Raw genomic sequence first — 18,241 nt, forward strand, 5'->3', positions numbered from 1 at the left:
CACCTGGGGTCCATGAACTTATTTAGGAGGAAAGTTACAACTGTGAGAATGTGAAATTTTGCATTACTTCGATCATGAGTGTAGCAAGAAGCCACGTAGTATAAAGCAGTATCCGTGCCCATGTTACCAGAAGCAATCATAGATACTTCCATCTATTACTGTTAGTACAGCTACCTCAACATGTCATTTATCATCATTACACTTAATTAGAAATTATGGTAGCTACTAGACCTTATAATATATCTTGTTATTTCATGCGTTAATACAGGGGTCAACAAACTAGCCTGTGGGCTGAATCCAGGCTGCCACCTGATTTTGTAAATAAAATTTATTGGAACACAGCCACGCCCATTTATTTATGCATCATTGTTGCAGACCTTCTGACCGACAAGGCTTAAAGTATGTACTATCTGGCTCTTTCTGCAGAAAGCTGCTGATAACTGCATTGATAAAACAGCATGTATGTTACTCTGATACAATTTTAAAAGTATGTGCATAACTATTGGTTTTTTTTTTTTTTGCAAGCTTATGCCTTTTATTTATGCAGTTAAAGACATTATTCAGAGAAGGGATCCCATAGGCTTCACAGACTGCCAAAACCTCCATGATCATGGGGAAAAACAGAAAAGAGAAAGAATCTCTGCATCATGATGTCCCAAGACAGATGAATACAATGGCCTGATCTGTGTTTCCCTTGCTTCAGATTCTCTTCCCCCTTTGTCGGACAAATTTTCCATATTTTCGGTGCCCGGTACCGAAGCTGCCCCTTCTTTATGAATGATATGTTGTGTCCATACTGTGTGCAAGACAGAGGCTTCATTAGCACTGTCTAATTTAATCCCCACACCAGTACCATTTAGTCGAGGTGACTCTCTTTATGTGGCAGTGAGGGAGGCCCAGAGATGTTGTCCTGTGCATACGTCATTCATTTAGCAAATTTCACTGAGCACCTGCTCTGTGCTAGGTGCTGTGCCAAGTGCCCAGGTGACAAAGCTGTTAGTGGCGAAGCCATGCTTTGAATCAGGTCCTTCTGCGGCCAGTGTGTAGGTGGGTCACACCACAGCAGGTTACGTTCAGGGTGCCATGTGACACCACACTGTCCGTTTGAAGCCAGCCCGCAAGCTTGTTCACTCCTCCCTCCTTGGTGTCTCCAGCCCGCTTTGTTCCACAGCTCTGTGCTATAGAGGTGTACATCTTGTTCTCGCTCCAGTCTGTGGTTTGCCCTGGCTTTGCCTAGAATCAGCCGTGGAGCCAACATTTCCCCAGCTGTCACAGCATCCTGGGTGAACCCTGCCAGGGCCCTCCGAATGGCCCTTTAAAAGTGTGTGTTTTGCAAGCATGAGCTTCTTTCCTGTAAGTGGAAAGAAAAAAGCACTTCTTTTCTCCAGCACGTTGTGGGTTTCTGAGGCCACAGGCTGGAGCTTGCCAGCAACATTATAAGCTAGGTTTAAACATCTGCACGTGACATTGGATTGGGGGGTAGGTTAACATTGATGGCAGTGGAGAAGGGCTGTGGATCGAGTCTCTCTCAAATGGATGACCAAACAGGACTGCAGGGGAAGGACTGTTGCCTGGGTTCACTCCTGCTTGTGTTGGTTCCTCTGTCAAAACCAGCGAGGTTGCTCTCTCCCCCAGAAACATAGATAATCTTCATTAGCTGGGTTGGGCAAATACCCACAGTAACTGGTAATTTTCCTGCTTTCTTTCCTCTTTTGCACCTGTTGCGAGTGAAGAGCATTGTTCATGCAGTTATCTACACAGGCCCTGGTATTTTTTTGGTGTATACACACACGTCATATTCCATCAATTTGCACTCATACTGCAATAGTATTTTGCAACCTACATTTTTCACTGCACAATATAATGTGACATGTTCGTGTATTATTAAACATTCTTTTATACCAGCACTTCAGTGGCTGTAGTATATATCATCGGTCTGCCTAACCACATTTACTTAAGTTTTCCTTCCTATTAGGGCATCTTTGGGAGACTTTGTATATCAGTCAGGGTCCAGTCAGGATATAGAACCCATACCATTATTTGAACAGTAAAATTTTATTTTAAAAATTGGTAACTAGTAGGAGCTGGTTAACTGCCAGGAAAAGGGTAAATGAGGACTCTGATCAGAGTCCAGAAGAAGCAGTTGCCGCAAATCAGCTGTGGCCTCTAGTCCGAGGAATGGACAGTTGGAGAACTAAAGACCAAGAGAGGGAACTGCCCCTCTCCCCAAGGCTCTTCAAAGAGAGCCTGGCTGCCACAGGGACATCACCACCATGGTGAAGGATGCAGGCCTATGTTGGACCATAGAAGTGAGTCTGTTGCTGGTGGAGCTACTTAGAAGTGGCCGCTGAAGGGGGAAGTAGGGCAGGAGGCCTGAGGGCTGCCACATTAAATAATAATGGTGGATGGAAAGAGAACTGCCTTTCTCCGACCAGGCAAGATCGTTTCAGTGCCCTCTGCTGGAGAAGCTTAACATTCTCCTGGATGGCAAAGGGGAAATGCTTGGGTCCAGCTCTACTATCCCAGAGTGGGGCCAAGAAAGCTGGGTTTTGAGATAAGACACAATAAATAATTAACTGGGATACTTGGCTTTGCTCTTAGTGTTTTTCTCCATTGTAACCAGTACTGCACTAGGCATCCTTTGTAAGATGTCTGCATCTCCGATGTTTCTGTAGGACAAACCCGTGGAATTTGATTTTGAACATTTTTAAGGCTTTTGTTAAACATGACAGAATCACCCACCAAAAACGTGGCCCTATTTCCTCTCCTTCAAGTTATGTATGCGAGGAAAGGCATATATTTTTGTCATAGCACTTAAGACTTACTAGCTTTTCAGATCTTGGGTTCTTGTATTAGCTCGTTACCTTGGAGATGAGAGATGCCTGAGGCCAGTGGTGCCGGGGCTGGAGACTGCAGGCTGGCCCCCGGTGACAGGAGGCGGCAGTGGGCTACAGGCATCCTTCATCCCCTCAGCCAGCCTCCTCCGACTCGCTGCTGCTGACAGAGTCATTTCTCTGAAACATCCCCTTCAGCACGATCAGTCATTTTGCTCAAAAGCCTGAAATATTTCCTCTTGGTGTGTCGTACTGACAATGAAAGAGAAGAGAAGAGAATTGACCTTTGGTGCTGGGCCCCTTGACTCCATTCTGTTGATGAGGAAACTGAAACCAATTGACTTGCCCAGGGTCACATGGGAAGTTAGCTGGTTCAGGCCCAGCCTGGGCTTCCTTCCTTGAGGTCCACTGCGCTCTCCAGGCTCGCAGACCCTTGTCGGTCCATCAGGCTCACACCCTTACTGTTCTCCCAGGGCAGTACCTATAGTGAGAGAGATTTTATTAATACATGTCCTCATCCCCCCTGATGCTCACAGTCTGCCCTTGCTGGTGCTGATGCTGTCTGGATTGCTAAAATTATCCCCCTCAGCTCCTGGGCTCAAGGCAAGTGCCTCCTTTCATTTCAAGGCTGAGTCTGAGACTCACTTCTAAATAATATCCTTCCATTACTTCTTCACAATTGGACTCAGTCAATTTCTGTCTTAGGGTGTCAGAGGGACCTGGATATGGATTGGATTTAACCTTGAGCTTTTGGTCCCTGGGCCTGGTCACCAGGTGAAGATAGGTGTGTGCTCATTTCTGCCACGTGAACTTGGCCGAGGAAGCAAGTAACTTCCCTGCCTTACTGAAAGGCTGCCTGGTTTTCAGCAACAGCGAACATCTAATAGTGCATGTTCCTTTAAGATAAGACAGCATGTTCTTCTCCAGAAAAACATATTGTTCTTCATCTCTGTCTTCTACAAGTGGTTGATTAAAATGCTAAGGGGGATAGGCATTCTACCCATGTTCTTCCCTTGGGCTCACTACATCCCTGTTGACTCCCTGGGCTCCTACAAGCTGTCTACCCACTTCTTTCTACTCCTTTTACCCGGGTCTCATTACCGATGAAAGAGAGCAAACCGGTTCTTGTGCAACAGGCCCTCCACCTCCATGGTCTGTGTTTGCACACCACAAATAGGGAGTTAGTAGATATCTTTCTTAACACCTGCCTCGTTCTTCCTTCTCTCCATTTTGGGAATTGTGTAAAGGATGTCTGGATGCTGTGAAAAATACAGTGATGGAAGGAAAGCAACTGAGAATAGAATCTAGTTAGGGGCAGGAAAATAGAGCGGAAGAGAAGTCAAACCCAAATCCTTCAATTAATGGGCGGAGATGACCTGCTCAAGCTGTCATGGGTGGTGGGGACATGGTCCCTGGTGGTAAGCGAACCTGGGAAAGGCCAGGATGTTAATTACAGGAAACGTGCATTTAGAAAATGTTGCCACCTTTTGTTTCTTATCCCTCTTCCTCACCCCCCCCCCCCCCCCCCCCCCCCCCGCCTCTCAGTCTCTTTTTCCTGGTTTCGGAGGTTCAGATTTTATTTTAGGGTATTTCTGACATCCCTCCTCAAATGGTAGACCGGTAGTCCTCTGTCTGGAGGCATTGCTCGGTAACCTAGCAACCAGTATATCATGTACTGTCCTCTGTTATTTCCTTCAGCCTGAAGATTTGAAGATCACTCAAACGGACACACAAAGGACAAAAGGGATCAGGTTTACATGCAAAATCAGTGTTTGTGCTGATTGAGTAATGGATGTAAAGAACGGCATTATTTAGTAGTAATACATCCAAGGTGAGGAGCCTGTCACATCTGGAGAGAGAGAGAGAAAAAGAGAGAGAGACAAAGACAGATAGACAGGAGGAGAGAGGGAGCCAGCGAGAAGACCCTGGAGCTTCCTGCCCTCCAGGAATCTGGATTTGCGGGGCCGTTAAGCGCCCTCTCCCCCTCTGGCCTTCTCTTTTCCTTGCTAAATAACAGAAACAGGGGTACCACTTGGATTTTTGACCAGGAAATAATTCTTAATTTGTCTGGCTAGAGAGAAAGTTGGCATACTGAGAAAAACAAATTTCAGAGGGAAAAACAGGAGAACAGTGACATTTTTCAGCAGGATCTTATTATCCAACCCACACAGAGGCCGAGTTGCTGAGCTAGTTCTGTGAAGAAACACAAAGACATCGTATTGAGACGACTGTGAATGTCAGGGGCTAGTCCAGTCTGGAACTGCTGAGCATGAGTAAATACAGCATCGGGGCCTTAGCTGGCTTTCACTCGGTCACTTCTTCTCATACACTGTGTGCAGTTGGGACATTTCCCTGCAGAAAGGTTCTTGCTGCTGCTTTTCTTCTCTTCATTTTTGAGGACCTGGCATTAGTCTCATTAGCCTCAGACTTTATTTCCTTGAAATTCAGAACACATTCTAAGTGTGCTGGGTAGTCTTTTGAATGAGACTGGGATGATTCTAAACTTTATCGTGCATCCGAGTTATTTGGGATCATAGCGAAAATGCAGCATCCCAGGCCCCTGAGTCAGTGGCTCTGGATGGAGTGCATTTTAATGTGCACCTATGGTGACCCTAAAGCAGATGAACTGAAGATCGTGCAGAAAATGGAAGATTGAAGACTGATTTCCCAGAGAGGGGCAAGGGGCGGTTTCTTGGCCTGTGAATTGATGAATGCAGTTCTTCATTTTTGCAGAATACCCCTCTCCATGAGGGGAAGGAGTTGACCCATTATTTTCTTTTCTTCCCCGCATGTTCTTATATGTCATTTAGTGGTGATTTGAGACAAAGCTGGTCAGTGTATTGCTCCCTGCAGTAAGGGAAAACACTGCCATGCAAAGCTTTGGCAGTGTCTCGGCAGGTGGAGGTCAGGTATTGGTCAGGGTTCAACTAGAGATGCAAAACCAGTAGGAGATATGTGCTAAGAGGTTGATTGCAAGGAATTGGCTTGCGTGATTGTGGAGGCTGGCTAGGCAGATCTGAAATCCATAGGGCAGACCTGCAGGAAGAGTAGGTTGGAACTCTGGGGTAAAGGCTGAATCTACTGTCCCTTGGTAGAATTTAAGGCCTTTCAATCTATAGAATCAGGCCCATCCTGATTATCTGGGATAATCTCCCTTACTTAAAGTTAACTGATTATCAACTTTAATCACACCTGCAAATACCTATACAGTAACACCTAGATGAATATTTGATTGAATAATTAGGGATGGTAGCCTAGTCAAATCGGTGTATCAAAAGACCATCACAGAAAGTAACATCAGAATTTATTGAGAATTGGAAGTTTGATTTCGGCTGGTCTTTCAAAGCATGTATGGGTCATGGGGTTAAGAGCAGAGAATTTCCAATCGAGGGATTCAAAGAATCTTTGGATGAAAAGTTGATGTTTTGCACTGAAGAGTTTACGAGTCTTTTAGGAAGTTCTTATAAGGAAATTCCTGCACTCCTTTCTAATGAAGGAAGACATACCACTTTTGTTCCCAAAGCATGAGCCTTGTGATTCTCCACTTACGGAGTAGAAGCATTAAGCACAAATATGGCTACCATACTGTCCAACTGGCTGCCTCAGAGAGGGGACACATTCATGGGCAGCAAATCAGAGCTGGAATTTCACACCACGTACACCTGCCCCTCCCTCTTTAAGTGGCTCATGGCCAGTCTACCTCATAAGTATCATATCTTTCCATTCTTTGTGCATCCCAGGCTCATAAGTGACCACACAGGACTATTCTCTGTTCCGTGAGGATGTCTTGTCCTTTGCGCTGTGCTGTTTCTTCTCTCCTGGGAAACCCTGGCTTATAGATTAAAAGGCCCTTGGAACTTCACCTCCACTAAAGCCCTTCGCTGAGTATCCTCTTCCTCTTTTCTTCTTGTCACACAGATGTGCTTGTGCAGGGTTGGTTACCCCCTGTAGAGGCCACAGCTTTTTCACGATGCAGATATAGCACCTCAATCTTCCACTTTATTGAATTTCCCGAAGACAGGAGTTAAGCCTCATCTTTGGCCAGGTGCGTAGTAGGTTTAGAATTTTATTCTAGTATGATTTGAGGTCTGCCCTATGGATTTCAGATCTGCCTAGCCAGCCTCCACAATCACGCAAGCCAATTCCTTGCAGTCAAGCTCTTAGCACATATCTCCCACTGATTTTGCATCTCGAGTCTAATACCCATGTGCCAGGCCATAGGTATTCGCTGTTTTAGAAAGAGAATCACAGTAGTGACTGTAGCAGTAGTGACCTAACATTGACTCTCAGGGAGGTGACATTCTGAGCGCGCGCACACACACACACACACAGAGCGCTTACTGAATGCTTGGAGGACTACATCAAGGAATTCCTCTCCAAAACAGAGGTAGAGTCCCAAGAATGATAAAGCAGCGAGTGCCAGCTTCCCAGCCTTTGAGGTGCAACACACTGTGGGCCACAACTCCTTAGCTACGTTGGTCTGTTGACAGAAGACGCATACGTTTGCGAATATTTGTTATCCTGCTGCGTGCGCTACTGAATTTAGGGTCTTAGACTTAGGATAACTTAGATTATACTATTATTTTTATTGATCAGATTACATAGAGAGAGTAGCTGAAAACAAATAGAGAGGTGCAGCAATGTACTTTTTGGATGGTATTTTTGTGCCTTAATAATAAACAGCCAACTTTATTTTTTTTGAGTGTTTGCCACGTGCCAGGCACTGTTCTGAGCACCGTAAATGGATGATTTCAGGTACTCCTCAGCACGACCTTCAGAGACGGGTACTATCCCCCATGGTGCCGCTGAAGGAGCTAGCACAAAGGACAGCTGCGTCACTTGTACCGGACTCCCCCGGTAAGAAGTGAAATGCGGGTCACATCCTGCCTGGAGACCCTGCTCTGCACTGATGCGCCACGTGGCTTGGATGGAATTTATAACATCAGGGCAAGCACAAGCCCTTTCCTCTGCTGCCCAAGTTCACATCTCTTGGAGAGTGGAAGGCGGCATGAGCCGGGGGAGAAGAATGTGATGTGGCTGGTTCTCCTGGCTTTCCCTTTGGGTCTCATCCACCTTTCTGCTGGGACCTTAATGTTTTCCATGCATATTTCACAGCTCTTCTACGTATCTGCTTTTATTCCAAAATGCCAAACACTCTTTTAAGAACAACTCTTTCAGAGGCAAGGAAAAGAGAGAAGGCGAATGAACTGCTGCCCAAGGAGACAGGCGGAGGGATGGGGCCTGCTCTCTGTCTGACGGTGGCAGTCACTCTCGGTCTGAGCCAGTTCTAGGCCAGGCTCAGCGTCTGTGTCACCTGTGGTTCTTACTGTTCTCTAAGCAATGCCTTGTTCTCCCCATTTGAGGGAAGAGAAGACTCATATCAGAGTGGTTAAGTAGCTTGCACAGAGCACACACAGCTGGTGCGAGGTAGATGAGGAATTTGAACCCAGCCCTGCTCGTCAGTGGTTATAATACTGCTTTTGTTTTCAGCAAACAACCCTCAAGACCCTTTCTTCAAAGAGCTCGTACTTCGATCCCAGAAAGCCAGGAGTCAACATTGCAGGAGTCAACATGGGGGCCAGCTGCTTGATTTTACCGCAGTCATACCCCCACCCTGTGTCCTGTATCTGTGGCCTCACAGGGAGCCTCTGAGAATCTGCAGGGCATTTGTTAACGCCATGCTTAACTTCTTTGCTCTCACGGATGTTGACCAGTTGATGAGGATAATGCCCCTCTGAGGATAAAGGCAAGATCTTTGTCTTCTTCCAGAGTGATAGAGCACAGCTTCTGGTGTCACAGCTCCCCTTCCCTCCAGGATGGGTTTGCATCTCCCTTCCCCCTCCATGATGTTGAGCAAGTGACTTACCTTCTCAGCAACTTTGGTTTCTTATCTTTAAAATGGGCATGGAGTTGGGGACACCTGGCTGGCTTAGTCAGTAGAGCATGCAACTCTTGATCTCGGGCTTGTGAGTTTGAGTCCCACATTGGGTGTAGAGATTCCTTTAAGAAAATTCTTTAAAAAACCGGGCATAGAGTCATTATGATGGTTAAATAAGCATGACAACAGAACCCAACAATACTTCAGCTCAGTGACTTCCAATAAATGTTTATTGCTATTATTAGGAATCCTTTACCCCCACCCCAAATTTCCATGAGGAGATATTATCCTAAATCCTCCTGACTGCTTTTATCAGCAGGGCCTCTTTTTCTTCTTGACTAGCTCTTTGGAAAGAATAAACTGGGCCCCTCTTTCCTCTGGGAAGGAAACTGCTTTAGGTCTGACCTCAACAGGTCTGCCAACCTGAGGGTCCAGTTCGCTGTCTGCTGGTTCTCACTCTGAGCCTTGTTCTCCATGAAAACTAATAAAGGGGATATTTTAGGTTTTTCATCTTCTGACTCTCTTCTTTCTCAATTCATTTAGAACCAGAGCAGGAAAGAGGTATGCTGTGTGTTCAGCTTCCTTAATATTCTATCATGAGTCTTTGCTCTCTTCCTCTCCCAGTTCTCATAGAGCCACAGAACTTTAGGGTTCAAAGATTTTTTAAATGACTGAAATTAATTTCATCATTCCTGCCCCCTGGTGTCATTCAGCCCTTGCTGGACACTTCCAGTAATGAGGAGCTTGCTTTTTCAAGAGGCAGCGCAGGGTGTCTGGGGGGGCGGGGGGGCGGGGATGCTCTAAATTGGGCTGGAATTGCCCAAGGTGGGTGGTTGGATCTGTCAGAGTGGGGCTTTCAGGCCATCCTGTACTCGGTATAAAACATTCAGATTAGGTTTTCTTTGGGAGACAATACGGGCCTGAAGCCTGCTCCCTTTCAGGTAATTATTTTAGAAAATTCCTTTTCCAGTAAGTAGTCAGAATTGGCTGAGGGAGAGAGCGAGTGTTCTATGTGTTCTTTGGCAGCTTATCCTGAGAAATTTCCCACCACCTCAGTGTACCTGCTGAGCAAATTCTAGCTTTGTGGCTTGTCCAGAATGATGCAGGACAATGAGCCTCATGGCACTTTATTAACTTCCTGGCCTCTGTGCTCCAGAGTGGGGCATGTGCTTGTGTGACTCCCATCAGGTCACCTCCTGAAAGCTGAGTGTGGTGCGTACTCTGGTGGCAGGAAATAAAACTGCCAGGGAAATTCTCCTTCCAATGCCGGAGATGCTAAATGGCAGCTTCAGAACACTCACCTCAAATATACCTGCCAAGTGGAGGAAGACTGATTTGGGATCTGCTTATTTATGCTGTTTGTTCTTAACATTAAGGTGACATGCAGGGGGCCCTGGGTGGCTCAGTCGGTTAAGCGTCTGCCTTCGGCTCAGGTCATGATCCCAGGGTCCTGGGTTCGAGCCCTGCATCAGGCTCCCTACTCAGCGGGGAGCCTGCTTCTCCCTTCCCCTCTGCCACTCCCCCTGCTTGTAATCTCTCTAGTAAATAAATAAAATCTTTAAAAAAAAAGGCGACATGCACTTAAAGCCGGCAAATGTTAAGAAACCAAACTCCTGAATAGAACCTTTACAAAAAATAGCTTTACTGAGATAGAATTCACATTCCTCCAAATCCACTGTTTCAAATGTTCAGTTCAGTGGTTTTTAATGTATTCATAGGTTTGTGAAATCACCACCACAATCAATTTTAGAACATTTGCATCACCTGGAAAAGAAACCCTGTGACTGTCAGTATTCATTCCCATACCCCCTTCCCCGCCCCCCACCGCCATGAGCCCCTGGAAACCACTAATCTCCTTTCTGTCTCAATGGATTTGCCTATTCTGGACATTTCATACACATGGAATCATCACATATGTGGTCTTTGCGTCAGGATTCTTTCACTTAGTGTAATGTTTTCAAGGTTCATTCATGTTCTAGCATGTATCAATACTTCTTTTTATTACCCAATAATATTCTGTTGAATGGGGATACCACAGTTTGTTTATCCATTCGTCAACTGATGGACATTTGGGTTGTTTACAACTTTTGGCTATTATGAATAATGTTTTTGTGAGCATTCATGTACAAGTTTTTGGGTAAACGTATGCTTTAATCCTAGCAGAATTGCTAGGTCATATTTTCTAAATAACCTTTCTTTTTTATTACTATTAACATATAATGTATTATTTGTTTCAGGGGTACAGGTCTGTGATTCATCAGTCTTACGCAATACACAGTGCTCACCAGAAGCACATACCCTCCCCAATGTCCATCACCCAGCCACCCCATCCCTTCCACCCCCCTCCACTCCAGCAACCCTCATTTTGTTTCCTGAGATTAAGAGTCTCTTATGGTTTGTCTCCCTCTCTGGTTTCTTCTTGTTTCATTTTTTTCTCTTTTCCCCTATGATCCTTTGCCTTGTTTCAAACTTGCTTTTTTTTGTTTGCTATTCTTGGGCCCCATATTCCTATTCTTTGTATTTATATTCACTTCTGTGCTGAATGCTGCCTATGACTTGATATAAAGTTAATACATCTGAGACCCAGTTTAAAGTTCTTTGTAGAAATAATTAAAAAATTACTCAATAATTTTGAGAATAAAGTGACAATAAACTGAATGATAAGAATTCTTATCATATAGTGTTACTGCTAGATTTTTTTTGCCTTTGCTCTCTTTTTTTTTTACCAAGCTTCTAAAATTTGAAGATTTACAAATATTTTATTTTTCTTTTCCAGAATCGCAATGAAATAAAAAATGGCACTATCCTTCGATTAACCACATCTCCAGTAAGTTGATCTTAGTGTATAGCTTTCCAGTAAATACTTTGCTCTCCAGTTCTGCTATATGTGATTATGAGATGTTAATTTTTGAGGGTGACTTGAGTGCAAAACAGAAGGTCTCTGGAATGTCCTCACATGTGGATTAGCAGGAATGCCCTTCCTTATATTTCCCATTACAGAGGAGGAAGCTTTTATTTCAGGTTAAGTGCAAGTAAACTGACTTTAAGGTTTGAGTTTGGTGGTCATTTCAATAATTCTTGTATTACAGGTGGGATAACTCAGCTTTACTGATGGGTTTTTACCCACCTGCCCAACACATCCACCTAAAGCCATCTAAGCAAATTCAGTCAACAAACAAAGCAAACCAAACCAAAGACAGCCCATTGCCTCTCTTTAAAGTCAGGGTGTGTCTATGTGTAAAAGTGAGAGAGAGTGTTGAAGCATTTTCTAGTTTTGGCCAGTTATGATGACGATTCATAATAATGTAGTTTGAGAAATATTTGCCACTTAATCTGTTTCATTGACAGCTGATTCTAGATAAAAACACTTTAAAGTCTTCCAAATAAAAGCTGCTGAACAAAATGCTATAGAATATTTAGACTACTGTAGCTGGCTGTGTAGCTTATCTTCATTTTTCTTATTTGCTTGTAGATACTTTGGATAGTAACATTAGCATATTTAAACTGGATTATTTCACAGTGCATTTTATTGCTTTCCTAAAAAATAATCTGCACAAAATACACCAAGTGTTACTATTTTCACTCTGCATATGTGACAAAAACTGTGTCTAAATCTTATTTTCAGTTTCCCCTGAAGCCATGTGGTAGGCTAAAAATAAATTTAAAAATTGGGAAAAGCATCTGGCTAAAGTTAAATTGTGGGTACTGTAACTACCACACATTCTTCTTGTTGAAAATTACATTAGAGAGGCTTAAAAACTCCTAAACATTTTACCCAATAACATCTTGAACCTAAACACGGCGACAAGCTCGACAGAATGCATGGCTGGAGTTGGCCAAAACGTCTTCTGATGCCTTCTTTTCCAGTTACTGGAAATTATCATTCATGCTCATTTTTCAGTGGCCACATGATGAGCTGAGACATTTTTGTCTGACTTAGCATTGACCTTACTTTAGTCAGCATGAATTAATGCTAACTTGACCTTTCGAGACCACCGTTTCAGCTGATTTTTGTAGTTGCTGTTTATCCTGTTACAATTGCTCATCTGCTTGCCGGGCAGAAAGAGTACACCTTGCCTTTTGTTAGGTCTTAGAACTAGAGAGGCTTGGTTTTTACACCGAGATCTCTAAGCCAAAGAAGACATTAGTTCTTTTTTTTTTTTTTATTGCCATGGATTCGTGAACATTTCCACAATGTAAGCCACTCCTCCAAAGAAGGTTAGGTGTTTGGCAGGGTGACGTTTTTTGGCGTCCCGAAAGTCCGTGCTCTTCAGGTCGTGACCTTCACATTTCCAGCACGGTGAATGGTAGGATGTGGACGCCACTGCGCAGGGCAGCATCATAAGATGGGGTCCACCGACAAGAGGCTGGGTTACATGTTCTAAAGAGCAGGGGTCCCCAAGCCTGAATCATTGGTGGAACTCTAAACATGCTGATGTTTGGACCTCTACAGAGAAGCTGAATTATGATATCTAGAGGAGGTCCAGGAATCTGCATGTTAAACAAGCATTTTACGATTTGGCTGTTAGCCCTAGGGTCTAGAATTGGACATTATTCTAGAAGCAAGATATTTTGGCTCTATAAACTTCACTTGTTAGTAGATTTTTTTTTTATTATTTTATGTTTAACTGAAAAATATGGGTCAGCATATGCTAACTCTTTCACTTTTATACACACAAAAAATGTTAAAAAAATATAACCGTCTCCATCAAATTCGCTAGGAAGTGTTAGTGTACCATCAAGAAATGAGCAAATGGCGTTACGCCATAAAGATGTTCCGTTCTTTCATCTACCTTGGCTGAACTCTCCCTATAGCCAGACAGAATGCACACACATGTGTGTGCACATTTACGCTGCTTTAGCTAACGTGCATCTGTGCTGACTTCTGCCTCTGTGACCTCGGCCAAGTTATAGAACTTCTCTTGCACTTCAGTTTCCTGTGTACACTGAAGATGGTGAGGACACCTGCCTGATAGGATTACTGTGTAGATTAAATGAATTCCTTCATGAGGGTATTTAGAAGAGTGGCTCATAAAAAGCCCCAGGTAACTTCCGCTGTTTTTATTACTAGTATTAGCAGCACCCAACACTGTTAGTTAGCATTAATACTGACAGTGAGATAATCTTTGAGTACTCCTTATTATTATCATCTGTACAGTAAATGCCGACATCCTGCTTGGAGAAAAATGTATTTTTCGAGCAATTCAAAGTCATCCACTTGGGTTAAATATATGTTAATGCTGTATGTCCATTTTGAAATTGTAAGAACAGCGTATCTTTGAGTGATTTTAGAAGATGAAGTGATTCTTGCTCAACCCTCCATTCTCCCTCTTAAAAACATGGGATTTAGGGTTGGGGTGATTTGTCAGATATCTAGGGATCTGTGAATGAGTAGAGAGAGTTCTCGTTCTCCTCCTTCCTTCGCCCCCTCCTTATTTCTGATGCAAGGTGTCAGTTGGTGGTTATAACTACAATGGGAGACCACTGTGTGTCTCTGACCAAGTGGGGGAGGGGGCGTGGGGTTCATTCCTGTCTTGGTCCCTGGAGAGTTGGCATTAGTTCCCTGCTGGGTCCCCTTCCCTTCTGGGGGCTACTTCCAGGTGAAGCGAAAGGGGGGGACCTGGGCTGTGGAACCTGTTGCGGTGGAGAACCTTTGCTGTCAGAACCTGTGTGGATTCTCTTCTTTCCCTCTGCAATCTTGACCCCATTAGAGCTCACATGGGGCTCCTTGGGGAGTTCTCATGAGTTTCTGTTCAGAAGATAACCTCACTGTTGGGGACAACTATGCCCTCTTCCCCTTTCTCTGAAATATAACGAGCTTCAAAGGAAAAAGCAAGTGCCCAAGAGGGAGAATATGAGGATGGCAAAGGCACATTGCAGTTTTGAGTTAGATAATAAGTACAGCAGATGTTGAGTTATTTCCATTAAGCAGAAATACAGGCAGAAAAATTTAATATTTTATTTTTCTTCCTGTCTGCCCCAACTGAAAAGTAGATATGAAAACCATTACTGGATGAATGAGAAATAGAAACGGCAAGTTATTATCCAGAAGGTCAGCTCCTCCAATATATTTCCATTCCTCCCTGCCCGGCGTGTCGTAGCCAAGGGCAGATACCTTAAAAAGAAGTCTAATTATAGGCAAAGCGGCTAATTTGGTTTCCAAATTACTTTGTTTGATATTTATGCAGTAATTAGCCAATGCATGTGAAACACATGGCATTGAAAAGTGAAATTTATAAGCACCATTTTGTTGTGCTGGAAAATTTTCAGTAACTGGGAAAGATTATTTGGGTGTCTAATGAAGTTTCTGAACACGGCATGTAGGCAGTTATTACTCAGAATATTGACTGAACAGGTGCTGCATAAATTTGTGTAATTGCTTAACTAAGCAAATAGCTTTTTTGTCATTTGTAGATAATAATTTTACTTAAAAGGTAAACATTTTCCCCATTTTCCCCTCCTCACTGCCACTCCGGTTCCGTTTCGGGGGCTTTATTGTTTTTGTGCTCTTGCTTTTCCAAGGGATGGAAATATGGGCTCTGTCAGGAAGGCAGTTGATTCCCATCATGAAATTAACAGCTGTCGCCTGAAGATGGAGTCATTATGGTTGGAAACCTGCCCCCGGTATAGAGTATGCCTATGGTCTTGTGCTTTTGGCCTCTGTAGCTTCGTTTTTCAACGAAACGGTAATTTTTTGTCCATTGTGGTTTCCTCTGTGCATACTCTTCCTTTTGTTTTCATCCTCGATGAGGCTCAAAACGCCCAGCAGCTGCACGAACGAATCCAGTCGTCGAGTATGGATGCCAAGCTGGAAGCCTTGAAGGACTTAGCCAGCCTTTCCCGGGATGTCACGTTTGCCCAGGAGTTCATAAATCTCGATGGCGTCTCTCTCCTCACGCAGATGGTTGAAAGCGGCACCGAGTAAGCACCTTTTACTCAGACTTCGAGGCTCTCCTGTTCTTTCCAGTATTCTGGGTTATTTGTTCCTTTCCTTGTACTTGCAGTTTCTAGTTTTAAAGACCAGAAATTGACTGCTCCCCCCACCCCACAAAATCCTTATGTTTCAAAGTCTTAGACCAGCTCAAAATAACATCCCTGAAGTAATTTTTAAAAGATTATCATTTGAGGGGCACCTGGGTGGCTCAGTTGGTTAAGCATCCGACTCCTGATCTCAGCTCAGGTCTTGATCTCGGGGTCGTGGATTCAAGCCCCACGCCGGGCTCTGTGCTGGGCATGGAGCTTACTTAAAAAAGTTATCATTTAAATGATGAAGTGTATATCCTTAATTATTTAAAATTAAATACAATAAATATTTGTTAAGTACTGTGTATAAAGAGTGCAAGTCGGTAGAATTTAAGAAGATGTGAGCCTTGCCATTAAAAAAACATATGGTGGCAGAATTCAACTGAGGTATAATTCCTTCTGAGAGCAGGGGAGTCCAGAGGTTGGACCAGTTACAGCTCACGGAACTTGACAGAGGAGGTGTCAGTGAATGGGCCCTGAAGGAGTTTGAGTTCCGTCACGATCAAGAGAGGGATGGGCATTTCTCCTTGGGGAGCTCCCCTTCTCAGGGAAGGCTTTGATCCTGTGGTGTGACTGGGGAGTATAAGGAGCAGGATGGGGCTAGCTCTTACATGTGTGGACAGATAACTCCCCTGACCACCGAACGCCGGGGTAGGGTCCACATGTAGCTGCTCATTCCCGTATGGTCAGGTGCTACTGGCATTCACTATTAAGGCACGTAAATTAGAGCGTGTGAAGATGCCAAGGCAGTTAATTGCATATTAATATGCTAAATCAGTGATGTGCAAAGTTGGTGTAGGTATTTATGGGGAAAGAGTTAAATGTCACTGAGAATTGGTGTTTAAGCCTGGGCCATTTAGATGTCTCTTCAGTACCTGGTGATGCAAAGAATGAACCGTTGACTGTGCATGTTGCAGACCCATCTTGACCCTCTCCCTTCCTTCATTCTTTTGTTCCTTCGTTCCTTCCTTCCATCTCCTACACGTGGCCTCTGCAGGTGGCACTAGTGACAAATTCTTTTTTTTTTTTTTTTTATCGGCAAGCAGGCTTGGGTGATTTGGAAAGGGTCGATTGTAGACAGGTATCGTTTATTTTTTTAATGAGGGCTAATTAAATTTTTGGTGAACATCAACTTGGAGCAGAGCAGGGAAACTCAAATTCTGGGTGTTACGGGAATCCCGGTGTGCCTTCTATAAATTGGAGATGGAGTTTGCAACGGCTCAAGGGAAGCTGAATAAATTTTTGGATCTCAGGGGCTTGACCAAGGCAAAGGAGAAAACGTTTTACCTGTGTTGGAGGCTCCAGGCTGAGGTCTAGTGTGGAATGTATCTGATCCTTCATTCTTTGGTACAAATGAGCAGGGGAGTGGGAGTTGTGATTATATACACCTTCACTGGTCACTGTGGATGACTTCACGTGGTTGCCGCATACGGAAGGTCCTTTTTCATGCCCATCACTGATTCTGGTGGGACAGTGAGCCCTGGGGGGTTCAGCCTCAGTCATATTTACAGCGTGTTAAATGAAAATGTAAAAATGCCCCCACAATTATTATCTGAGTCCCAGCCATTGATGTATCAAAAGCAATCAATGTACTAGAACTGGTCGTCATGTAGCCTGCTGATACTCGGTGCTTCTGCCATGGATACCTAAGTATCCAGGGCCTTACGCATTTGAACATTCAGAATGATATTGTGTTAATGCTTCCAAATTTAGCAGAATTGCAATCATAATTGCAATTACAGTGTGAAATACACTGAAAGCAGGGGTCCATGTGATTTGTACCCTGAATAGAGATCTGGGGCTGAGCTCTGGGACCTCCAAGGCTGGCAGTTATATATTTCGACAATGAGGAAAAATACATGTTAGGAGCTTCAGTTTTTTTGTTTTGTTTTGTTTTGTTTTGTTTTAGTTTCCATTATATTTGTTTGCTAGGGCTGCCATAACAAAATATCACAGACTGGGTAGCTTAAACAACAGAAATTTATTGTCTCATAGTTTCGGGGGCTGGAAGTCCAAGATCCAGGTGTTGGCAGCATTGGTTTCTTCTGTGGTCTCCTCGGTTTGCAGATGGCTGCCTTCCGGCTCTGCCCTCATGTGGTCTTTCCTCCACTCATTCCTCACGTCTCTCTGAGGGTCCACATTTCCTTTTCTTATAAAGACACCAGTCAGATTGGATTAGGAGACACCCCTCACAGCCTTATTTTAACGTCATCCCCTCTTTAAAGGCTCTGTCTCTAACTACCATCCCATTCTGAGGGACTGGGGGTCTGGGACTCAACATAGGAATTCTAAGGGGACACAATTTAGCCTGAACCCTCCTCAAAGGGACACTGCCCTTTCTGCTTGAGAAGAAAAAGAGTGAACACTGATGCTATGTATTTGTCTTGTCAACATTATTACTTATTATCTGTCATTGCCTTGCTCTGTAACTCATCTCGACCTGTAGAGGGGCCCCAAAGAACCACTACTCCGCAGACTGAGGACTGGGGAGGCACGTCTGAATTCT

The 18,241-nt window shown here is 44.0% G+C and overlaps 1 protein-coding gene across 7 annotated transcripts in view; it reads left to right on the top strand.

Moving 5' to 3' along the window:
- Positions 1–18,241, top strand: part of ELMO1 (engulfment and cell motility 1) — a 514,971-nt gene that overhangs the window by 146,457 nt on the left and 350,273 nt on the right. For all 7 annotated transcript variants that reach the window (XM_032401761.1, XM_032401766.1, XM_032401767.1 and 4 more), the window contains 2 exons: positions 11,489–11,539; positions 15,464–15,633. In XM_032401761.1, the coding sequence (XP_032257652.1) occupies positions 11,489–11,539; positions 15,464–15,633 (221 nt within the window). The remainder of the gene's footprint in view (positions 1–11,488; positions 11,540–15,463; positions 15,634–18,241) is intronic.

This window comes from Phoca vitulina, unplaced genomic scaffold, assembly GCF_004348235.1.
Source record: "Phoca vitulina isolate PV1807 unplaced genomic scaffold, GSC_HSeal_1.0 scaffold4, whole genome shotgun sequence".
Classification (NCBI taxonomy): domain Eukaryota; kingdom Metazoa; phylum Chordata; class Mammalia; order Carnivora; family Phocidae; genus Phoca; species Phoca vitulina.